This window comes from Aotus nancymaae, unplaced genomic scaffold, assembly GCF_030222135.1.
Source record: "Aotus nancymaae isolate 86718 unplaced genomic scaffold, 86718_ANA_hifiasm-v0.15.2.pri h1tg000019l, whole genome shotgun sequence".
Taxonomy (NCBI): Eukaryota; Metazoa; Chordata; class Mammalia; order Primates; family Aotidae; genus Aotus; species Aotus nancymaae.
Genome location: NW_026988431.1, coordinates 33,028,570 through 33,050,552, shown reverse-complemented (window position 1 = coordinate 33,050,552; position 21,983 = coordinate 33,028,570). Strand labels below are relative to the sequence as shown.

The 21,983-nt window shown below is 44.6% G+C and overlaps 1 protein-coding gene across 5 annotated transcripts in view; it reads left to right on the top strand.

Annotated features, from left to right (window-relative positions):
• Window positions 1-4,923: 4,923 nt before the first annotated feature.
• Window positions 4,924-21,983, top strand: part of DZIP1L (DAZ interacting zinc finger protein 1 like) — a 56,038-nt gene continuing 38,978 nt past the window's right edge. For all 5 annotated transcript variants that reach the window (XM_012451146.2, XM_012451145.2, XM_064378728.1 and 2 more), the window contains exons 1-4: window positions 4,924-5,035; window positions 7,514-7,650; window positions 15,194-15,775; window positions 19,579-19,663. In XM_012451146.2, coding sequence (XP_012306569.2) covers window positions 15,275-15,775; window positions 19,579-19,663 — 586 coding nt within the window. In that variant the 5' untranslated portion in view covers window positions 4,924-5,035; window positions 7,514-7,650; window positions 15,194-15,274. The remainder of the gene's footprint in view (window positions 5,036-7,513; window positions 7,651-15,193; window positions 15,776-19,578; window positions 19,664-21,983) is intronic.

Below are 21,983 nucleotides of genomic sequence, written 5' to 3'. Positions count from 1 at the left end.
TTGTCTTTTGGGTTTCACGCCATGCTTACCTACCCTTCCATCACCCTGCTCCCCTTTAAGAAATAAAGGTAAAGCTCTCTCACCTAAGGGAATTGTCAGGACCCTGAATCATAGATGTATCTTCTAAACTAAGTAGCAAGGTTAATGACTCACTCTCCTTAGTGAAATGGGGCAGGGATTATTAATTTGGGGGCCTGTGAAGAGATTTTGGGGGACTGAGAACTTACATCTTTATTTTTACTAGCTGTTAATAAAAATGTCTAATTTCTTTCAATTATGAATGTAGGCCACCAACCACACTAGTATTAGTAGAACCTGTGACTTTGTCATTAACTATTAGTTTTTTTAATCACATTAAAGTTATTACAGATATCTTGAAATATTGTTTACACTCTTACTACTTTTAGATCAGATTCTAAGTCTTGCCATTTAATACATTAATAAACAAAAATGCTACTATTTTACACATTTTCTTACGTTTTCATAGGTATATTTTCAATATGTTGATGTTCTCTGTAATTCTATGTTTTACTTTGTGTATTTAAAACCATTCTTAGTCCGGGTGCAGTGGCTCACGCTTGTAATCCCAGTACTTTGGGAGGTAAAGGCAGGTGGATCACGAGGTCAGGAGTTCGAGGCCAGCCTGACCAACACGGTAAAACCCTGTCTTTACCAAAAATACAAAAATTAGCTGGGCATGGTGGCACGCACCTGTAGTCCCAGCTACTGGGGAGGCTGAGGCAGGAGAATGGCTTGAACCCGGGAGGCGGAGGTTGCAGTGAGCTGAGATTGTGCCACTGCACTCCAGCCTGGCGACAGAGCGAGACTCTGTCTTAAACTACTACTACTACTACTACTAAACCATTCTGAGGAAAGGATATGGGCTTCATCAAATTGCCAAAGGGGAATCACTCCTCCAAAAGGCAAGAGTCCAGGCAGGAGGCAGCTGGGGCAGCTCCTTCCAGATCCCACCCCCATCACTGCCAGCCAATGACTGGCCAGATCACAGCCAGCCCACCACACCTTAGGCCAGGCTTATCCAGCTGCGCGTTTTCATTTCTGCTGAAGGGACCTTTTCCTGAGCAAGGTGGTCTTTTCGGTAAGTGCTCAGACTTCCTTCCAAGTGATCTTTTCAGGGATTGGGCTAGAATGCAGGATCTGCCTAAGAAAGAGTTTCCTTTCAGATTCTGCCAGTTCTAGACATGCTGGAGTGCAGGTCTTTTGTTGCCAGGTTCTTAGATTTTTCAGGAGAAATCAGCAAACCAGATTTTATGTAAAATCCCCCACTGACTATATGCCTGCCTATCTATACATCAACACAGAAAACCCAACAATACGCTTTTAACCTAAAATCACCTCAGGGCTCATTAGTGGCGGGCATCCCAGTGCTGGGAGACCTGTCTCATACACCTCAGATACATTTCCCTTCAGGAGAGGTGTGATGCCAGCAGTTGGCAGCAGAGGGCACTCCTATCACAGGCTGCCTAGGCTGTGTCCTATTTCCTGAGGTGTAGGAGGGAGACCATCTGTGAAAGGGGCTGAGGTGGGTCAGAGGGCAGGTGCCTAGTACTGGGCTAAGAAGGGAGTGAGGGGCCACAGGCATATTGAAAATCCATCCTCCTGTCCTCCCACCCAGCAGTTATGGGCCACCCTACTCAGGGTGACAGGAATGTCTCCTGGAGTAGCCAGCTAGGGCCAGTCTCCCTTGGTCTATGCACCTGTCCCCACAGCTGATGCCAGATCTTGTGTGTGCTGCATAGAGGTGGGCAGCAGAGAGTGACAGCTTTCCAGTGCCAAGTTATCTAGTCCTCTATAAGCTGTTGGTATCCTTGGGACTAAGAACAGAACTTGGCACATAATAGGCACTCAATAACTCTTCCCTGTGTTGAGTGTTGAACTAAGGCCCAGGAAGGGAAGGGTGTGAGAATTCCATGTGTGAGGTCTTGGTCAGCTCAAGTTGGAGGATTTGGTTTTTGGCTAAGGCAGATCTGGGTTCATGTCAAGTCTACTTTCTCACGCCAGCCCTGCAAAGAAGGACACTCTATTTACACATGGGGAAATTGAGGCTGGTGGAAATAATGCACACAAACACACATAAAGGTACCCTTGGAACTACTTTCTGCAAACTTCAGGGATACAGAGAACTACTTTCTGCAAACTTTAGGGAAAAGAGCTGAGAAACAAATGTCCCAGGTGATTTCAGTGTGAAGTCAGGAAAGCACACCACTGACTTCTAGGCCCCAGGCAAAGCTACAGATAACTTAGCTTATTTGGTTCTAACAACTCTTCTGGGTAGAGTTTATTTTTTCCATTTTACAGATGAGAAAAATGAAGGTCAGAGAAGTTACGTGACTTTCCCAGGGTTATGTAGCTTGGGAATGTGGAATGTAGATGTATCTTTGACTCCCAAAGCCTGGACTCTTCTCTTTGCTTTTGTGGGTGGCAGAAAACCCTGGGGTGAAAAAAGTGCCCTGACTAGGAGAAGACAGCAGGAAAAAGATTCGCCATCCGAGCAGATGGCACACAGATATCCTAACTTGGTTCTGGTCTCTGCTCTATCCACTATTTTTTTTAACGTTTAAAAAACTGTGGTAAAATAGACATAATATAAAATTTGCCATTGTAACCATTTTCAAGTGTATAATTCACTGGCATTAAGTACATTCACATTATTGTGCAACCATCACTACCACCCATCTCTGGAACTTTTTCATCATTCTCAAACTGAGATTCTATACTCATGAATCAATAACTACTCATTTCCCCTCTTCCACCCACTGGTAACCACCCTTCTACTTTCTGTCTCTGTGAATGGACTATTCTAGGTACAAGTGGAATCGTACAATATTTCTAGATATAAGTGGAATAATACAATATTTGCCCTTTTGTGTCTGGCTTATTTCATTTAGTATAATGTTTTTGCCTTGATCTGCATGTTTGTGTCTCTGCAAAATGGGGTTGAAATCCTGACCACCAAGGTGATGGTATTGGGAGGTGGGGCCTTTAGGAGGTGGTTAGGTCATGAGGGTAGAGTCCTCATAATTGGGATTAGTACCCTTATGAAATAAACCCCAGAGAGCCAGCTAGCCCCTTCTACTAAGTGACATGACGACAGTCTATCAACTAGGAAACGGGCCCTCACCAGGCACTGAATCTGCCAATGTCTCGAGTTTGGATTTCCCAGCCTCCAGAACTGTGAGAAAAAAACTTCTATTGTTTATATACTACGCACTCAATGGTATTTTGTCATAGCAGCCTGAATAGACTAAGGCAGTTTTGAAGGTTCATTCATATGTCAGGATTTCCTTCCCTTTTAAAGTTAATATTGCAGTGTATGGATATACCACATTTTGTTTATCCGTTTGTCTGTTTATAGACATTTGAATTGTTTCCACTTTTTGGCTATTGTGAATAATGCTATTATGAACATGAGTATATGGATATTTGTTTGAAGCCCTGCTTTCAGTTCTTTGGGGTATATACCCAGAAATGGAATTGCTGGATCTTTTGGCAATTCCGTGTTTAATTTTTTGAGGAACCATCATTCTGTTTCCACAGTAACAGTAGCATTTTAACATCCCACCAGCAATGCACAGGAGTTCCAGTTTCTCTGCATGTCCTTGCCAACGCTTGTTCCTACACACATTTGCTTTGGCTGCCTCAAAATGCAGAGCTTGGCAGATTGAGAGTGTGGTGGGAAGAAAGCCTTTGAAATGGAAAAAAAGGAAAGACGGAGGGAAGGCGAAGAGTTGGGGGGTGAGGGAGAGAGAGAGAGACACGGAGATGGAGACTTCCCACAAAACAGAATCTCAGCAAAACAACTACTGGCTGTGGGAAGAGATCAGGGACTAACATTAGGAGAAAAAAATACGTTTTTGAGTCCTGGGTTTCCCAGTTAGCATCCCCAGAGCAAACCAGCAAGTTGGGAGGGTGGGGGGTGGTGGGTGGGGGCTACGGAGGGAAGGTGGCTGCCATCTGTCTGACCAGACCTGGGGCACACCCAAAGAACTCTCCTAGCTTGGGGTCTGGTCAGGAAGAAACCAGGACGGTCCTTTTAGTTTATGAGGGGTGGGTACGGCTAGCTTCCAGGGTGGCTGCGGCCGCCCCTGCACAGCAGGCCAGCGATTGCACCGGCGGCAGGGTGTGGAGAGACCGAAGCAAGTCCAGCCTCTCAGCAAGGCCAGGAAACCACTCACTTGGATCCTGGATTTTGCTAACGGATTAAACGTGGCATTCCCTCCTTCCCCCTCCGTTGCAGACCTAAAAATAGCTCATCCCAGAGGGGCCGGGAGAGGCTCCACCTCTTCTTGAGGTGGGGCGGGGCGGCAGTAGTAGGAGCGGGAGGCGCCGGGGACCCCAGCCACGAGCTGCCTGCGCTCTGAGGTGCTCTCTGCCCCGCAGGCTGGCGGCACCGGGGTGGTCCGGGCAGGCTTTGCGTCCGCCGCAGGGAGCGCCAGGGCTGCGGGGGGCTGGGGAAGCATCCCGGGGCCGGCGGGCGGTAAGCATTCGGGGAACCGTCTCTGGGTTGTCTGGGGCGGTGGAGCAAGTCTGGAAGCGGGACGCGGGGCGAGGAGGGGAGCCGGTACCTCGAGACGTTTTCCCGCCGCCCCTAGCTCCAGGCGACCCCGTGGTGAGCAAGCCAAGCGGGTAAACTATGCCAGGAATTCGTCCCGGGAGCTGGGCGGGTGGGTAGCGTGGCTGCAGTCCGAGCGGTCAGGGCTGCGGGATGTTAAACATTAGTGGCTCCGGACGCCCTGAAGGGGTGCAGCTGGACGCGGGAGGAGCCGGCTGCGTGCGTCTGCGCTGCCCAGGGCGCGCCCTTCCGGCCCCGGCGCCGCCCTGCACCCGGGACCCTTCGGCCTGCCCCGAAACGCGGCGCTATGGGAGGGAAGGACCCTCGCGCGGGGGCGATGAAGGCGGGAGCAGGAATGACGGATGCCCCAAGACTCGGCTTCACCGGGAAGAAGGCCTTGGGTTTTTACTTTTTGAAAAAAGAAAAGTGATTGGGGAGGGTTTGATGATCTGAGTGCCACAGGTAAAGGAGGATCTTTCTTTTAGTAATGAAGTGATTTAAAAACAAACATACTGGTATCTTTCGTTCCCCCTCTTCCTCTCCTGGGCTGGACTTCAGCAGGAGGCAGACGTGGTATTTTCATCCTGAGGTGGCTGCGAATCAAGTTCACAGAAGACCTGGTCAGTGCAGGGCAGAGGTCCAGTAGGTAGGGCAGGGCAGGGCAGGCCGGGGTGGGGGTGGGGGTCTGAGGGGGCCTGGGCAGGGCCTAGTTCACGGAGCCCATATTAGGGACCCAGGGCCTAGGCTGCCCTGCCTCGTCTCCTGGAATTCGATTTCCAACAGGACTTTGGAGAGAGGCCTGGGAAGTATGGGTATTCTGACTTGATCTCTCACACCCTCATCTGCAGATAGGGTGGGTGATCTCTCCGTTCTCAGCCGCAGCCCCTAACACCTCTCCCCACCCCTCCCGGATGTGAGGACTGGCCAGTGAGACCAACCCTGCTTAGGGAAGACTGATCCTCCAGTCAAGCGGCTGATAAGGGGCCTTTGGTCATCTCGGTTAGCAGCAAGGGTCTGGAGACATCTCCTTCATCTGGAAATATTTTTTGATATTATCTAACTTGATAAAATGGCCTCATGAGGTTGTATGCTTCAGGTTGGGAACAGAAACTTGAATTCATGTGGACACCATAACTGTGGGTTGTGCCACGGAGCTGATATTTGATCAAAAAGTTTGTTGCTCAACTCAAATTGATGGGGACAGGGAAGGGCTGCACTGAGCCTTCCTGTGGACTCCCTGCAGAGATGGTCAGTCCAGGCCAGCCTGGCTAGGCACTCACAGTGTCTCCTGTCCCTAGGTCTGGCAACTCTAGTAGTTCTGGCTGAGTCACTGAAGGTGAACTCTTTCCTTCATGGCAGAGAAGACGCTAGTATGTTCTAAGCCAGTTTTCTTTTACATCTGTTTGTTTTACAATTCTGCATCTGGGAAGATAGGTCATGTCAGCACTGATTCCTCTTCTCTAAAGCACTCCCAAGGGACATCAGTCAAATACCTACCCCAATTTTTATTTTAAAGAAAATCCTTTTGTGGCAAAAACTTACTAGGCTTTTGATAAAATCATGGCCACTTAAAAATATCTCCTTAAAGTTGCTGGGAATAGGAGGCCAGCTGTAAGGAGAGCTTTGTGCCTGATGGAGGGGACCTCTGTCTTGTTGCTTGAAGGTTCTAGGAGTGGGTGCAGCCCCCATGAGGGTCAGGGAAGAGTGGAAAGGGAACTTTTTCTTTTTTTAAATAAAAACAGAATCTGACAATAAGTCTAGGGTCTGCAGTGGAAGTACTCCAGGAGATACCCCAGGTCCCTGTCATCTCCATTGAGGTCTCTGGAGCTCCCTTGTGTATTGTGTGTGCATAGCCTGTTTGCAAACTGTGCAAAGGTTTCCTTGGCAGCCGCAACAATAAGAATTAATGACATGCCTGAGCTCCCCCAGCAGGCACCTCTGAAGTTAGCTTGGGAGCCAGGGCAGGTTTGTCAATGATTGCCTGGCAGCCACCTTGGAAACTTGGCTCTCTCAAGTCCTCCTCTTGACTGCATTCTTGAGGAAGCAGAAGAGACAATGAGGTGGCAGTGTTGTTATTGTTGTCTAGCTGTCAGTTTATGTTAAAAAAATAAGGTGTTTGGCCAATTTTGAGAAAGTTATCTTTGACAGATTATCTATGGGCAGGTTTTAGAAGAACCATAAAGTCTCCAGGGACTGTTTCACAGTGGGATGGCTGCCTTGTGAGGTGGTGAACAGCCTGTCACTGGGAGTGTGCAAAGCAAGGGTGGTAGATGGGTTCTCTATATGCTAGATGGGTGTGGGATTGTCCCAGGCAGAAACCAACTCTTAACAATGAAGCAACTTTGAATGTTAGCACAAATATTCTTTTGGGTACCTAATTCATAATATTGGTCTAGGATTGGGAAGTTTTCCAAGACCCTGTCAATATATTTAAAGGTGATTAAACAGCTTCAGTTTTCTTAATGATAGTGAGTCTTTTTTTTGTTTGTTTTTTTTTGAGACAAAGTCTCTGTCGCCCAGGCTGGAGTGCAATGGCATGATCTCAGCTCTTTGCAACTTCTGCCTCCCGGGTTGAAGCGATTCTCCTGCCTCAGCCTCCTGAGTAGCTGGGACTACAGGTGTGTGCCACCATTCCCAGCTGATTTTTGTATTTTTAGTAGAGATGGGGTTTCATCATGTTGTCCAGGCTGATTTTGAGCTCCTGACCTCAGGCGATCTGTCTGCCACAGCCTCCCAAAGTGCTGGGACTACAGGCGTGAGCCACCGTGCCCGGACAACAGTGAGACATTTCTACCTTGTGTTTCTATTCCCAGATGTAGGAAAAGCAGTCTGCTCACAATTCAGTCTGGAGAAAGCACGATGTCCTTGCCCCGGGGGTGTATGTTTCCAGGTAACGTGCAACACTCTCATTTGGCTCTTTGTTCTGCCTATCCTAATCAGGACGCAAGCTGTGGAGCTGAGTCAGGTTCAGACAAGCCCTGCTGAAATACATGGAGAATTTAGGATCTGCAGCACTAACCCTGTCGTGATTTGCCGTAACCTCTGTCAGTGCTTGCACATTGGTCAAGAAAACTCAGGTATCGTAATTTCCATAATGGGAAATAATTTGTATATCATCATTATCATTATCATACTTATTGAGAGTTTAGCATAATTCAGAAGCTCTGGAATCTGATAGAACTTGGTTTGAATTTTGACTTCATTATTTAGTAGCTGAGTGAGCAGGGCCCTTAGCTTCTCTGAGCCCCAGTTTCTACATCTGTGAGATGAGACAGACCACAGCCATCTACAAGGCTATATGAGTTTAGAATTAGTACTTTTAAAGGCTGGCACAGTGCTTGGCATATAGATGTTTGATAAATGTTAACTATTATACTATCATCATGTCATCATAATCATCTTCAAGTTCCCACAGTTCTGCTCCATCTTTTTTTTTTTTTTTTTTGAGATGGAATTTCACTCTTGTTGCCCAGGCTGGAGTGCAGTGGTGTAGTCTCGGCTCACGGCTCACTGCAACCTCCACCTCCCAGGTTCAAGCTGTTCTCCTGCTTCAGCCTTCCAAGTAGCTGGGATTATAAGCACCTGCTGCCATGCCCAGGTAATTTCTGTATTTTTAGTAGAGATGGGTTTCACCATGTTGGCCAGGCTGGTCTTGAACTCCTGACCTCAGGTGATCTGTCTGCCTCGGCCTCTTTAAGTGCTGGCATTACAGGTGTGAGCCACCCTGCCTGGCCCTGCTCCGTTTTATAATGCCAGAGCTCTGGGAAATCTAAGAATTGGACCCTTAGGGGTCTAGAAAAAGACATGAGTCATACTTTTGAGGTGCATTAAAACCTCATGAACTCAGACTCCTAATTATGTGTGGCTGGGACCAGGGCTGTCACCCTCTGTGTTTATGGAGTATACGCAGAGTGTAAGTATGAAGGTTTCAGGGCTATTCAGGAAGCAAGCTCCAACACCGAGGCCATATCTTGACAGTCAGCGTGGGCACTGCGACTTCTCAGCAGTATGCCTGAGTCCACTTGCAAGGGCTCCTGCACTCTAAGCTCTTATTAGTAGCCCATGGGATTAATCTCCAGATGCAGATGGTCAACAAATCAAGCATTTACTAAGTCTGAATGGCATTTCCCTCCAATGAGTCTGAATGAGGGATCCCTAACTCAGCTTTTACTCTTTATCCTAACTTGGTGGTCTATAGCCCCATTTCTTCAAGACCCCAAGAATATAGAATTTTAAGTTAGATATTCTGAGATTTCAACAATTTTGCTCAGTTTAGTAGCAATCTGGGTGCCAGGCAATGGGCTAGGGGCTGGGATACAGCAGTATGAATAAGCCATGGTCTCAGCCCCTGTAAAGTTCATAGCTAGGGGAGTGGGAGAGGAAGGAGACAGAAGTGTCCTGGGTTCCCAGAGAACCCTTTTCCAGCTCCTATCTTGACACTTACCACTCTGTGGGGGTAATTTCTGTGTATTTTTCTGTCTTTCCAGAAAAAAAAAAAAACGTCGGAGCCAGATACTATCACTTACTAGTTGTGTGATTGTGGGAAAATCATTTCCCCTGGTTCTTTCCTCTCTGTGCCCTCTCTTTGTTCACTCTCTGTTTCTTCGTTTGTATAGTAGGTTGTTGTGAGAATTAAATGAGATAATACATGTAAAGCCTTAGCACTTGTGTGGAAAATAATAGAATTCCAGAAATGTGAACTATTTTTATTAACAATGGCAGGGATAGTTGCCCAGGTCATCATTGATCCCGAGTGTTAGTCATGATGCCTGGCACTTAGTAGGGCCTCAGGAATCATTTGTTGATGGGATGGAGATATGAATGTTGCAGAGCCACCCTAACAGGCCAAAGTGTATGCTCTGTCCTCTAGAAGGCCAGGAGAGGGGCAGAGAATTTTGACTTTGAGCCTAGCAGGGATATATGATGGTAATCATTTATTTATTTATTTATTTTATTTTTAATTTTACTGTAAGTTCTGGGATACATGTGCAGAACATGCAGGTTTGTTACATAGGTATACATGTGCCATGGTGGTTTGCTACACCTATCAACCCATCATTTAGGTTTTAAGCCCCGCATGCATTAGGTATTTGTCCTAAAGCTCTCCCTTCCCTTGTTCCCCAACACCTGAGAGGCCTTGGTGTGTGATGTTCCCCTCCTGGTGTCCGTGTGTTCTCATTGTTCAACTCCCACTTATGAGTGAGAACATGCAGTGTTTGGTTTTCTGTTGCTGTGTTAGTTTGCTGAGAATGATGATTTCCAGCTTCATCCATGTCCCTGCAAAGGACATGAACTCATCCTTTTTAATGGCTGCATAGTATTCCACAGTGTATATGTGCCACATTTTCTTTATCCAGTCTATCACTGATGGACATTTGGGTTGGTTCCCAGTCTTTGCTATTGTAAATAGTGCTGCAATAAACATATATCTGCATGTGTCTTTATAGTAGAATGATTTATAATCCTTTAGGCATATATCCAGTAATGGGATTGATAGGTCAAATGGTATTTCTGGTTCTAGATCCTTGAGGAATTGCCACACTGTCTTCCACAATGGTTGAACTAATTTATGCTACCATATGGTGGTAATCATTTACAAGCAGGGCCTTGAAAAATGCATCGACCTTTAGTTGGAGCAGAAGGAGGTGGCAAAGGGCCATCTATACCAAGAGGCCGTATGGAATAGAGGCTAGGAGGCCAGACTGGAGCCAGACTGCCTCAGTGTGAATCTTGCCTCTGGACCTTGGGCAAGCGTCTTTATTTCTCTGTGGCTTAGATGATAATAGTACTTCCTCAAGGGCTTGTCCTGAGAAATATATAAGTGATTCTTTGTAAAGCATTTAAAAACAGTGCCTATGAATTAAATAGCCCAGAGATATTAAAGTGTGGAAGGCAAGTAATATGGAAAATGGGAGATGCAGCTAGAAAGGTAGGTTTGGAAACAGTTCATTAAAGTCTTTGAATATCACTCAATGTATTTGGAATTAGCCAATAAGGAACACAAAATCCATTCCCCTATGGCTGGAGCTCAATAGTGGTTTCCCACTTTAAACAGGGCCTGCACTTTTAGGTTTGCCACAATCCCTAATGTTCACTAGCCCAATACTCCACAGATTAGTGGTTCTAAGTCAGTAAGTCTGGGGATCTGTATTTCTAACAAATTCCCAGGTGATGCTGATGATGCTGCTGGTCCAGGGACCACACTTTGGGAGCTACTGCCTTATTGTATCCCTGATGATGATGCTGGTCCAGGGACCACACTTTGGGAGCTACTGCCTTATTGTATCCCTGATGATGCTGCTGGTCCAGGGACCACACTTTGGGAGCTACTGCCTTATTGTATCTTGGACACTAAGATGGGGAATGAGTTGCCATTTATCATCAGGCATGCACTGTGGTTTTTTTCACTCCTGCTACATTTTGTGCATTAATGTTACTTTTCTGGCCCTAATGGAACTTGAGTTTAGAGTTCCTGGCATAACCAGTAAGGAAGGGTTGGATATAAGATCACAAGAGACTGGAAGGGCTAGAGAGAAAGAGATTTGGGAATGACTGAGGCTCGGCCTAGACCGAGCCTGTAGTAGCTGAAGCTCTGAGCTCATTCCTAGGGATAGCGTGCAGGGAGAAATGGGGTGCAGGTGGACAGCAGAATATCAAGCGGGCACTGGCACATCCTGTCATAAAAGAAAGGGGAAAGAATAGTCACTGTTTAAGGAAGAGGATTCAAAGAGGTAGGAGGAGAGATGAGAGAGAGAGTGGCTGATGGAGAGTTATTGACTTATTATAGAGAGAGGACTGTTGGCAAACATCTGAGGCCAAGCTTAAATAGTTAAACAGTAAAGTTCTCAGGTGAGCTCACTTGAGAGCTGGGACATCAGGAAGCAGGTGTCCTGTTACCCTTGCCCACAGCATGCCTGGTAACCTGCTGTTGCTCCGAGGCACAGCTTGTTGTGAGCAATAGTCTCTGAGGCTCCGCTGGCTCATTTGCAGCTTTGGAGCTAAGCATGGTGAGTATCATGTCGCCCAACTCCGTTTTTTTTCCCCATAACCATGGCACGTTAGGTAGAAATGTGCTAGTCTTCTCACGGCCATGGTGGAGGTGCTTATGTCTGGCTGGTTTTCTTTTTGGAGTACTTGTTGGGCAAGAGTATCTGAGAAAGGGAAGGATGGAGCTGAAACTGAAAAGGTGGGCCAGTGGCATCCTGTAGGCAGTCTCAAGAGCAGGCTAAGAGGTTTGCATTTGGTACAGTGGGAATAGGGAGCCATGCTGAACTCCAGGGTGGGGAGCAGCTGTGTGGTTAATATAGCTTCATAGCTCAGGACCTGATCTTAGAGTGGGCCTACATAGGCATACTATAAATGAGAAGTGAGTACATGGAAGAAGTGGAAGTTTAAGGGATAAAGGGTGATGATCTGTTCAAAGCAAAATTTTAGGAGGAATAGCCTCAAAAATCAATGTTGAGTGGTTCAGAGTCCATAAGCTTTGGTGCCAGATGAACCTACAATTACCCTTCAAACCTGGTCTCCTGTTTTCATCTATTTTGTACTGCTGCAACAGAATAACACAGACTGGGTAATTTTTAAAGAAAAGAAATTAATTTCTCACAGTTCTGGAAGCTAGAAGTCCAATATCAATGTGCTGGCACTGGGCAAGGGCCTTCTTGCTGTATCATCTCTTGGTGGAGAGTGGAAGGTCAAGAAAGCACAAGAGCAAGGGGAAAGGGGACGGAATTCCTCCATTCCTCAGGAACCTACTCCTGTGATAACTAACCCACCCCAACAATAATGACATTCATCCATTCATGAGGGCAGAGTCTTCGTGACTTAATTACCTCTTAAAAGTCTCACCTCTCAACATTGCTGCACTGGGGATGAAGTTTTCAACATATGACCTTTGGGGGATGCCACTGAACCACTCCAGAAGCCAGTTTCCTTATTTGTAAAAGGAGAATAATAATACCTGTTTGTAGGTTTGTATTCAGAGTTTGTATCTAGCACAGAGGGCAGCACTCCCTGCAGACTTGACAGTGTTATCACTGAGCACCTTCCCCTCGCATTTTCTCCAAGTCTCATGGCACCCTGAGAGGTAGGCAGGGCTGGCCTGTCACCACCTTTCACAGAAGAAGACAGTGGCTCACTGGGGTCAGGGGCTGTTCCTGGAGGCCCTTCTCTCTCTCTTTCTTTTTTTTTTTGCCAACCTGGTCCTACCATTTTTTAAGGCCTTCTTCCTTCATGAAGCTGATGACTTCTCTGACTTTTTATTGCACTTAAAAGTCTGAATCATGTAATCTCGAAATAACTTGATTAAATAGGGTAACATGTACCTCTTGTTGCCTTAGTCAGATTCTCACTTCAGCAAGAGCTGAAATTCTATTTTTTCTTTTGAAAAATAATAAAAGTGATAGAAGATGATGAGAAGAACTTTGAATAGTACAGAGAGGTGGAAAGTGAAAAATAAAAGTCCTCTAATCTCCATTCTCACTTCCCAGAGGTAGCCATTGCTTTTTGTTGTTGTTGTTGAGATGGAGTATTGCTCTGTTGCCCAGGCTGGAGTGCAGTGGCACCATCTTTGCTCACCACAACCTCCGCTTCCTGGGTTCAAGCGATTCTCCTGCCTCAGCCTCCTAACTAGCTGGGATTACAGGCGAGTGCCACCATGCCCAGCTAATTTTTGTATTTTTGGTAGAGACAGGGTTTCACCATGTTGGTCAGGCTGGTCTCAAACTCCTGAGCTTGTGATCTGCCTGTCTTGGCCTCCCAAAGTGCTGGGATTATAGGCATGAGCCACTGCACCTGGCTGGTAGCCATTGCTAATAGCTACTTGTTTATCTTTCCAGAAACAGTCTATGCTTATGAAATATACCTAAGGAAATAATATATATGAATCATAAATGAGCATATTTTATCATTATAAAACAAATTATGACAAATATAAGTCTTTCATATGTGTGTGTATATATATATGTATGTTGACTCTCCTTATCTGTGGATTCTACATCCATAGATTCAACAAACTGCGGATCAAAAATATTTGAAAAAAAAAAAAAAGGATAGTTTCTTTGTACTGAACATGTAGAGACTTTTTTCTTGTCATTCCTAAATAATTACATATAACAGCTATTTTTAAAGCATTTACATTGTATTAGGCATTATAAATAATCTGGAAATGATTTCAAATGTATAAGAGAATATGCATAGGTTATATGAAAATACTTCAGCATTTTATAAAAGCTATTCGAGCATCTGTAGATTTTGGTATCTGAGGAGGGTCCTGGATACTGAGGGATGACTGAATATGTATATATATGATTAACATCACTGGTCTGTGAAGGCCTATCCACCTGTCTGTTTGACCATCACTACCCACACACTATCCGTCTATTCATTTATCCCCATTCCACACTCCCATTTCCCTCCCTCCTTTTGTAGACAACAATCCTATATGATATATATCTTTCATTTTTGTGAGTTATTAAATATGATTATATTAATATGTCATTAAAACAGAAATAGAGGTACAATTGCCTACTTTGTGTGTTTACATATATATATACATATATATCTTGGAGATTATCATTTCATATCAGTACATGTAAGTCTGCTTTATACCAATCAATAGCTGCGTAATATTTCATTGCATAGAGATACATTGTACTTTGCTTTCTTCTACCTCTTCTTGTACTTTGCTTTTATAAAGAATACTACAATGACAGTTTTTTCACAAGTACCTTTGTATATATGAGTTTGTAGCATAAATTGTAATTCTTAGTGGAATATTCAAAATTCCCGTTGATACTGTCAAGTTACTCTTCAGAGAGAACAATTCGTATGTTCACCAAGAGTTTGGAGATTACAAACTGAGTCTTGGCAAACAAACTGGAGCTCTTTTTTCTTAACTGTTAAGTTTTAAAAAAAAAGCCCATCATGGATTGAGCATCATGTGGCAGAGACTCCCTGGCTCTCTTAAGCCCCTTCTAACAGAGGTGGACATCACATCACTCACATTCCAGGAGAGAGAACTTAGTCCTATGATCACATGTTATTGCTGGAGAAGCTGGGAAAGGTAGTCCACTCATGTTCCACTAGAATCCTGTAGTTACAGGAGAAAGAGAGGACAGGGTAGACATTAGGTAGCTTGGTCACTCACAGCGTATTGTTGGACTTAATCCTGAGATGAAAATAGGGTTGGAGAAGGACCCATTTCTAAATTGGATAGCCACCTGCTGACAAAGGCCTTTGCCAGGCACTCCTGCAGTGGAGGTGGGCTTTGCAGAGGGGGCTCACTAAGGACCTACTATGTGCCAGGAACTAGGCCGGGTACTTCACTTGCCTCATTCCTCACCACAGGCCTGCACAGTGGGCCTCATGTTCCTTCTTAGACACAGGAGGCTTACACATGTGCAGGGACTTGCCCAAGGCAGAGCATTCGAATCCACATCTGTGTGATTGCAAAGCCCACCTTTTCTTTCCACAGCTCTGGCCCTATCAGCACACACCATGCATGCTGAAGCTGCTGCACAATCACCTGACTTTTCCCCACTTAGGGGCTTGCTGGCCAGATATACAGTTTGTGCAGCCACACACACCTTACCTAACTTGGACTCTCTTCTCATTTTCCAGGCCTTCTCTCAGCTACTTGGCCTGCTGCCGTGGCCTTGGTGCCACCTTCCTCTGGTGGTCAGCTCAGGGATTCCCCTGCCCATGCAGTCCCCAGCTGCCACTGCTGAGGGCCTAAGTGGCCCCCTCTTTGGGGCTTACACGTTCCCCACCTTCAAGTTCCAGCCTCGTCGCGATAGCATGGACTGGAGGCGCATCAGCACCCTGGATGTAGACCGCGTGGCCCGGGAGCTGGATGTGGCCACTCTGCAGGAGAACATTGCCAGCATCACCTTCTGCAACTTGGAGCGGGAGGTATGCAGTCGCTGTGGGCAGCCTGTGGACCCAGCATTGCTCAAGGTGCTGCGCCTGGCGCAGCTCATCATCGAATACCTGCTGCACTGCCAGGACTGCCTGAGTGCCAGCATTGCCCAGCTGGAGGCACGGCTGCAAACCAGCCTGGGCCAGCAGCAGCGCAGTCAGCAGGAGCTGGGCCGCCAGGCTGACGAGCTCAAGGGTGTGCGGGAGGAGAGCCGCCGGCGTCGCAAGATGATCAGCACCCTGCAGCAGCTGCTAATGCAGACAGGCACCCACAGCTACCACACGGTGAGGAATCTCTACTGGGCGGGGAGAGTGGGAGGGCTGTGCACCCTAGCCACTGGGCAACTGGGGCAGCACTGCTGGTGGGGGTGCACAAGGCTGCTGGGGGCCATTCTCGGAGTGGTTAGGAGCAGATTTCAGGGATGCTGCTCTTGGCCAGAGAGCCTAGGGGTGTCTCATTAGGTTCTACTGTGTGTGTGTGTGTGTAGACTGTACATGTGTGGGAGGTGTGTGTATGGAGTGTGTATGTGTTTATGGAGAGGGTGCATATATATATTCATGAATGTATGGAGAGAGTGTGTGTTTGTAAATGGTGTGAATATGTGTGTGTGTTTAACGTGTGTGTGTATGAATACTTGAAGGGTATCTCTGTGTATATTGAGTGTGTAGTGTGTAATGTGTGCTTATACTATTTTATTATAAAGGATGCAACTCTGGAGCATATATAAAAAAGTGTATTTATAGTGTTTGTGTGTGTGTGAATGAACAAAGGGTATATATGTGTGTAAGAGTGTGCGTTTGTACTTATGGAGAGTGTGGGTAAGGATGTGTATGTAAAAGAAGGATGTGTATGTGTCTGAGGGTGTATTTATGGAGGGTGTGAGTGCATGCATATTTATGTATGTTGGAGGATTTGTGTGTGTGTGTGTGTTGTGTAAAGGTGTGTGTGAGGGGTTTGTGTGTGTGTATGTGTTGAATTTGTGTGTGACAAGGGATTGGTGGAGCCAGGCCGATTCTGGAATACTGACTCCATTATTCAACCAAATGATAGTTCATTACCCAGAGCAGCACTGGAGCATTTGAATGTGTCTCCATGGAAGTATGGACATTTGCCCTTTAATAAAAATTGTCATGATGGCTGGTCCTGTTCCAGGCTCTGTGGATGTGGGCACATGTCATGCTGGTTCAGGTTTTTAAGACATTCATAGTTTGTGGATGGGTGGGTTACCTATTTCTGCTCGTAACACTTCTGACACCAAATATGTGTTTTTTTTTCCTTACACCAACCAATTCTCCAATGCCAACTGGGTGCCCTGCAATTCAATTCTGACATTATCTAATGGAGTTAGCATCAGATTCCATGAGTTAAGGGATCAGTCCCACAAGACTGGCCCCACTTCAGATACCTGAGCCTCCTATATTTCTGACTAACTGTCTACAAATTGGGGGTTTCCACAACTCCATCCTGAGGATCAATAATTTGCTAGAATGGCTCACAGAACTCAGGAAGAAGACACTATATTACCAGTTTATGATAAAGGGTAGAAGTCAGAATAATCAAATGGAAGAGATGCACTTGGGGAAAAGAGAGGACAAGGTATGGGCGAAGGGACTTCCCTGCCCTTTCTGTGTGTGCCACCTCCTAGCACCTCAGTATTTACCAATCTGGAAACTCTCTAAATCCCATAATTTAGGGGTTTTATGAAGACTCCACCAAGCATGTGTAATTGATTAAATCATTGGCTGTTGCTTATTAGTCCAGCCCCTCTTCCCTCCCTGGAGGCTGGAGGGTGGGGCTGAAAGTTCCAACCCTCTACCCATGCCTTGGTCTTTCTGGTGACCAACCCCCATCCTGGGAGGATTACCTGAGCCCTGCATCCTCATCGTAATGATAGCTGATGAGCAAAAACAAAACAAAACAAAACAGGATGGGGGTTGGTCACCAGAAAGTCATTGGTGGGGTGCGGCAGAAGGTGCCCAGCCACCAGTCATTTCATTAGCATACATTCAAAACACACTGTCTTCGTAAGTTTAATGTTGCTACAAAGGAGTACCCGAGGCTGGATAAGTTATAAAGAAAAGAGATAATTTAACTCACAGTTCTGCTGGCTGGAAGGTTCAAGACTGGGCATCTGGCGAGGGCCTCAGGCTGCTTTCACTCCTGGTTAAAGGTGAAGGGGAGCTGGCCTGTGCAGATCTCATGGCAAGAGAGGAAGTAAGGGGAGAGGGAGGTGCCAGGCTCTTTGTAACAACCAGCTCTGTCAAACTCATAAGAATGAGAACTCCCTCACCCCCAAGGGAGGGCATTAATCTATATTTGAGGGATCTGCCCCCGTGACCCAAATACTTCCCAACTCTCTCAACACTGCTGCACTGGAGATTAAATTTCAACATGAGGTTTGGAATGGACAAACAAACTATAGCAAATCGCAAGGATCTCAGAAGCTTTTGTGTTATCAACTGGGGACTGAGACTAAATATTATTAGAAAAGATGCTTGATCACCCTTATCACTCTGAAGATTGTAAGTCATGGGTGTCCCATCTTTTGGCTTCCTGGACCACAATGGAAGAATTGTCTTCGGCCACACATAAAATACGGTAACATTAGTGATAGCTGATGAGCTTAAAAAAGAAATTCCTAAAAAAATCTCAATGCTTTAGGAAAGTTTACAAATTTGTGTTGGGCTGCATTCAAAGCTGTTCTGGGCCATATGTGGCCCATGGGCTGCAGGTTGGACAAGCTTGTTGTGTTTTAGGAGCTCCCTGCCAGAAACTAGAACAAAGACCCAATTTGCATTTTTTTTTTTTTTTTTTTTTTTTTTTGAGATGGGGTCTCTGTCACCAAGGTTGCTGTGTGATCATAGCTCACCACACCCTTAACCTCCCAGGCTCAGGTGATCCTTCCACTTCAGCCTTCTGAGTAATTAGGACTACAGACACCTACCACCACATTTGGCTAATTTTTTGTATTTTTTGTAGAGACAGGGTTTCTCTAAGTTGCCCAGTCTGGTTTCGAACTTCTGGGCTCAAGTGATCCACCCAACTCAGTCTCCCAAAGTTCTAGGATTGTAGGTGTGAGCCACTATGCCCAGCCTACGTTGTTATTACATCACAATATCACAGTGGGACAGAAGGAATCATTATGATATATTATTAATTGATAACAAATTGATATAATTGATACGATATTTATGATTAAAAGGGTCAGAACCCTTTTAGTATTAAGTCCTGTTGACACACCTGGTTGCTAGGAAGGCTGGGACATGGAGTGTTTATTCTCATTGACCACAGGACTATTACCAAGGAAGAAAATGGGTATTGGGGGACAACTGGCAATTCCTTCACAATTGTCTGCAAAGATAGCAAATAATCTGCCTATAACTGATTAACTAGCAATGGCAGCCTCCAAAGCTGTGTTGAGAAGAATTCTGAAATTTTACAGTGAGAAGACAGTATGATAGATTGGTCATGTCTGAAATGTCTCAGGAGAGGGATGTGGAATTACAGATACTGTTTATTTGCTAACCTCTGCCTCTGGTGATTCTCCACCCTTGGGACATTGGCATTTTTAAACAATTTTTTATTATAAAAAATTTCAAACGTATGCAATAGTAGAGAGAATAGTGTAATGAACCCTAGGCACTAACAGTTATCACCCCATAGCCAGTGTTGTTGCACCTGTCCCCCTGCCCACTTCCCCCACTTCTGGATTATTTTGAAGCATATTAGTAATATGATTTTATTTGTAATATTTCAATATCTCTATTTGTATCTCTAAAAGGGAAAGACTCTGACTTTTAAACATAGACAAACAGCATCATCACACTCTGAAAAAGCAATAGAAATTCCTGAGTATCATCAAATATCCAGTCAGTGTTCACAGTTTCCCGGGGGCACAGGTAGTATTTTAAAGCTCCCCAGGTGATTCTAGTAGGCAGCATGGGTTGACATCATTCCCTTGCTCAGTAAATTAAATTCTTTATTTCTGAAGCAGCCCAGGGGTCCCAAGGGGATGGGGGCTTTGATATAAATCCAAGGCTGACTCAGTTGACCTAATCCTGTTCCCCATTCCTTCCTCTCTGTATAGTGCCACCTGTGTGACAAGACATTCATGAATGCCACCTTTCTCCGGGGCCACATCCAGCGTAGGCATGCAGGACTGGACTCAGAAGGTGAGTCCAGACAGCAGCCTGGGCCCCTTCTGGGACTGTGGAAGGGCCTGGGGCTGGTATTAAGTGGGTGGTAACCACTTATACCACCCAAAACTGCTCTCAGAATCTCACTTTCCAATTGGGGTTGTGATGATCCCACCATCCACTGCCCGGAGAGCCCACATGGGTTGAAAGGATTTCTGACCCCATGTGTAAAGAAGGGCTGGGAGTCAGACAGGTAGATGTCACTCTTAGCTCTTTCTGTATTTATTATGTGACCTTGGTCAATACTTTCCCCTCTGTGTCTCAGTGGCCTTCACTGTAAGTGGGGCAGTCAGATGAAGTGACTTTGAAGGTCTCTTACCTTCCAGCCTTCTGCGAATCTGCAGTTCTCTGATGCTAGCCACGAATAAGCTTAAATGGGGTGAATGGGCAGTCAGACCAGTTCTTTGACTTTTCTACAGACCTGAGCTTATCATGATTTAATCACTTTAATTTTACAAATTCCAAAATGAGCAAGGCTGTTTGTTTTCCCCATAAAGAGATTTGCATATTTTGCATTCACCTTTTTTTTTTTTTTGAGACAGTGTCTCACTCTTTCACTCAGGCTCGAGTGCAGTGGCTTGATCTTGGCTCCACTGCAGCCTCCACTTCCTCGACTCAAGCCATCCCCACACCTTACCCTCCCAAGTAGCTGGGACTACAGGCACGTATCACCATTCCTGGCTAATTTAAAAAATTTTTCCTAGAGATGAGGTCTCACTATGTTGGCCAGGCCAGTCTCCTGGGCTCAAGCGATCTGCCTGCTTCAGCCTTCCAAAGTGCTAGGATTACAGGCATGAGCCACTGCACTCAACCTATATTTACTTTTTGAGATTCAGTAAGAAATATCTGTTAAAACATAAAATAAATATAAATATAAAAATACCATTAAGTAAAACTTTTCCTCCTATTTTTTGTCATTCAAATTCCCTTTTCATAGAACAGATTGAGTTTTAAAACAGTACCACTTACCTGATTATTATGCATTTAGTGCATATCTGACTCTTCTTAGTTCTGCATTGGAGGCTAAGGAAAAATAAATTTTCCATGCCTTAAATTTTTCTTTGAATAAAAATATGTCTCTGATTTAGAAAATTTAAATACAGGAAAGTAGAAAAGAGAAAATAAAAACCATGGACAATATCACCAGCAGTTAATATTTTGGTGTAGTCTCTGTAGACCTATATAATCAAATAGTGTGCACTTTGACTATTGCTTATTTTCATTTAAGAATATGTTGCATTTTCCAATGTCATTAAATTACCTTTGAAAATGTGATTTTTAATGGCTGAATTGTATTTTATCAAGTGGTTATCATAATTTATTTAACAATTTCCTCCTCTTGAATATATGCTTACCCCAACATTTCTTTATTATAAGTCACATGATGGTTGATATTCTTGCATGTAGATCTTTGTGTGTATCTCTTCTTATTTCCTTAATGTAAAGTGCTATAAGGAGAGATATGTGTTCTTAAGGTCACTTTTGCTATATCATGGCCTCTTTAATTGCGGGCAGCTGACTTCCCAGATGCTCAGCTCTCCTATTCCACAGTCGCCTCAAATCATGTTATTAAAGCAAATTAATTTATACTGCAACTAAAAATTGCTTGTTTTTAAAATGTCCAACCTGAGAAAAGTCATATCCCTCTTCAAAGAAAAGGCTTAGAACTTTAATAACAGTACTATTTATCTAGTAATCACTAAGTATGCTTTAAAAAGTATCAAATGTTCAAGAAAAATTGGTTTCTTTTTTGACTCTTAGCCCCTGCTTTATCATCAATATGTGGTTTAGTTAGGATGTTTTTATAATTCATTCTGAATCTTTTTCGTCACTTAAACAATTTAAAGTATGCACTTAAAGTAGCTTTGGTTCTTTATAATACATGCTGCTTTATTTTTCATTTGAAATTTAAAACTATATGCTTATTGAAAAAAGTGAACTTAAAACTATAATGATTTTTATTACTTTAAAATGATCTCTGATTACTGTCAGGATATATAGATATGTTTTTTGTACTGATAATTGGTGTACACACTATTTGGTATTCTGCTTCTGTTACTGTTGTAATTTTAAATTTCCATGCATCAGTACTGTCAAAATACTTATTTTAAGTGACAGTACAATAATAATTCACATTTTTTGAGCTGTCGTGCCAGGCACTATGCTAAGCACTTTGCATTCTCACATTTCATCCTCACAGCAGCCCTCTGAATTAGGTGCTATTGTTATCTCTATTTTTGAGTTTGGGGAAACAGAGGGACAGGGAGGTTACGTTCTTTGTCCAAAGTCAGTGTAC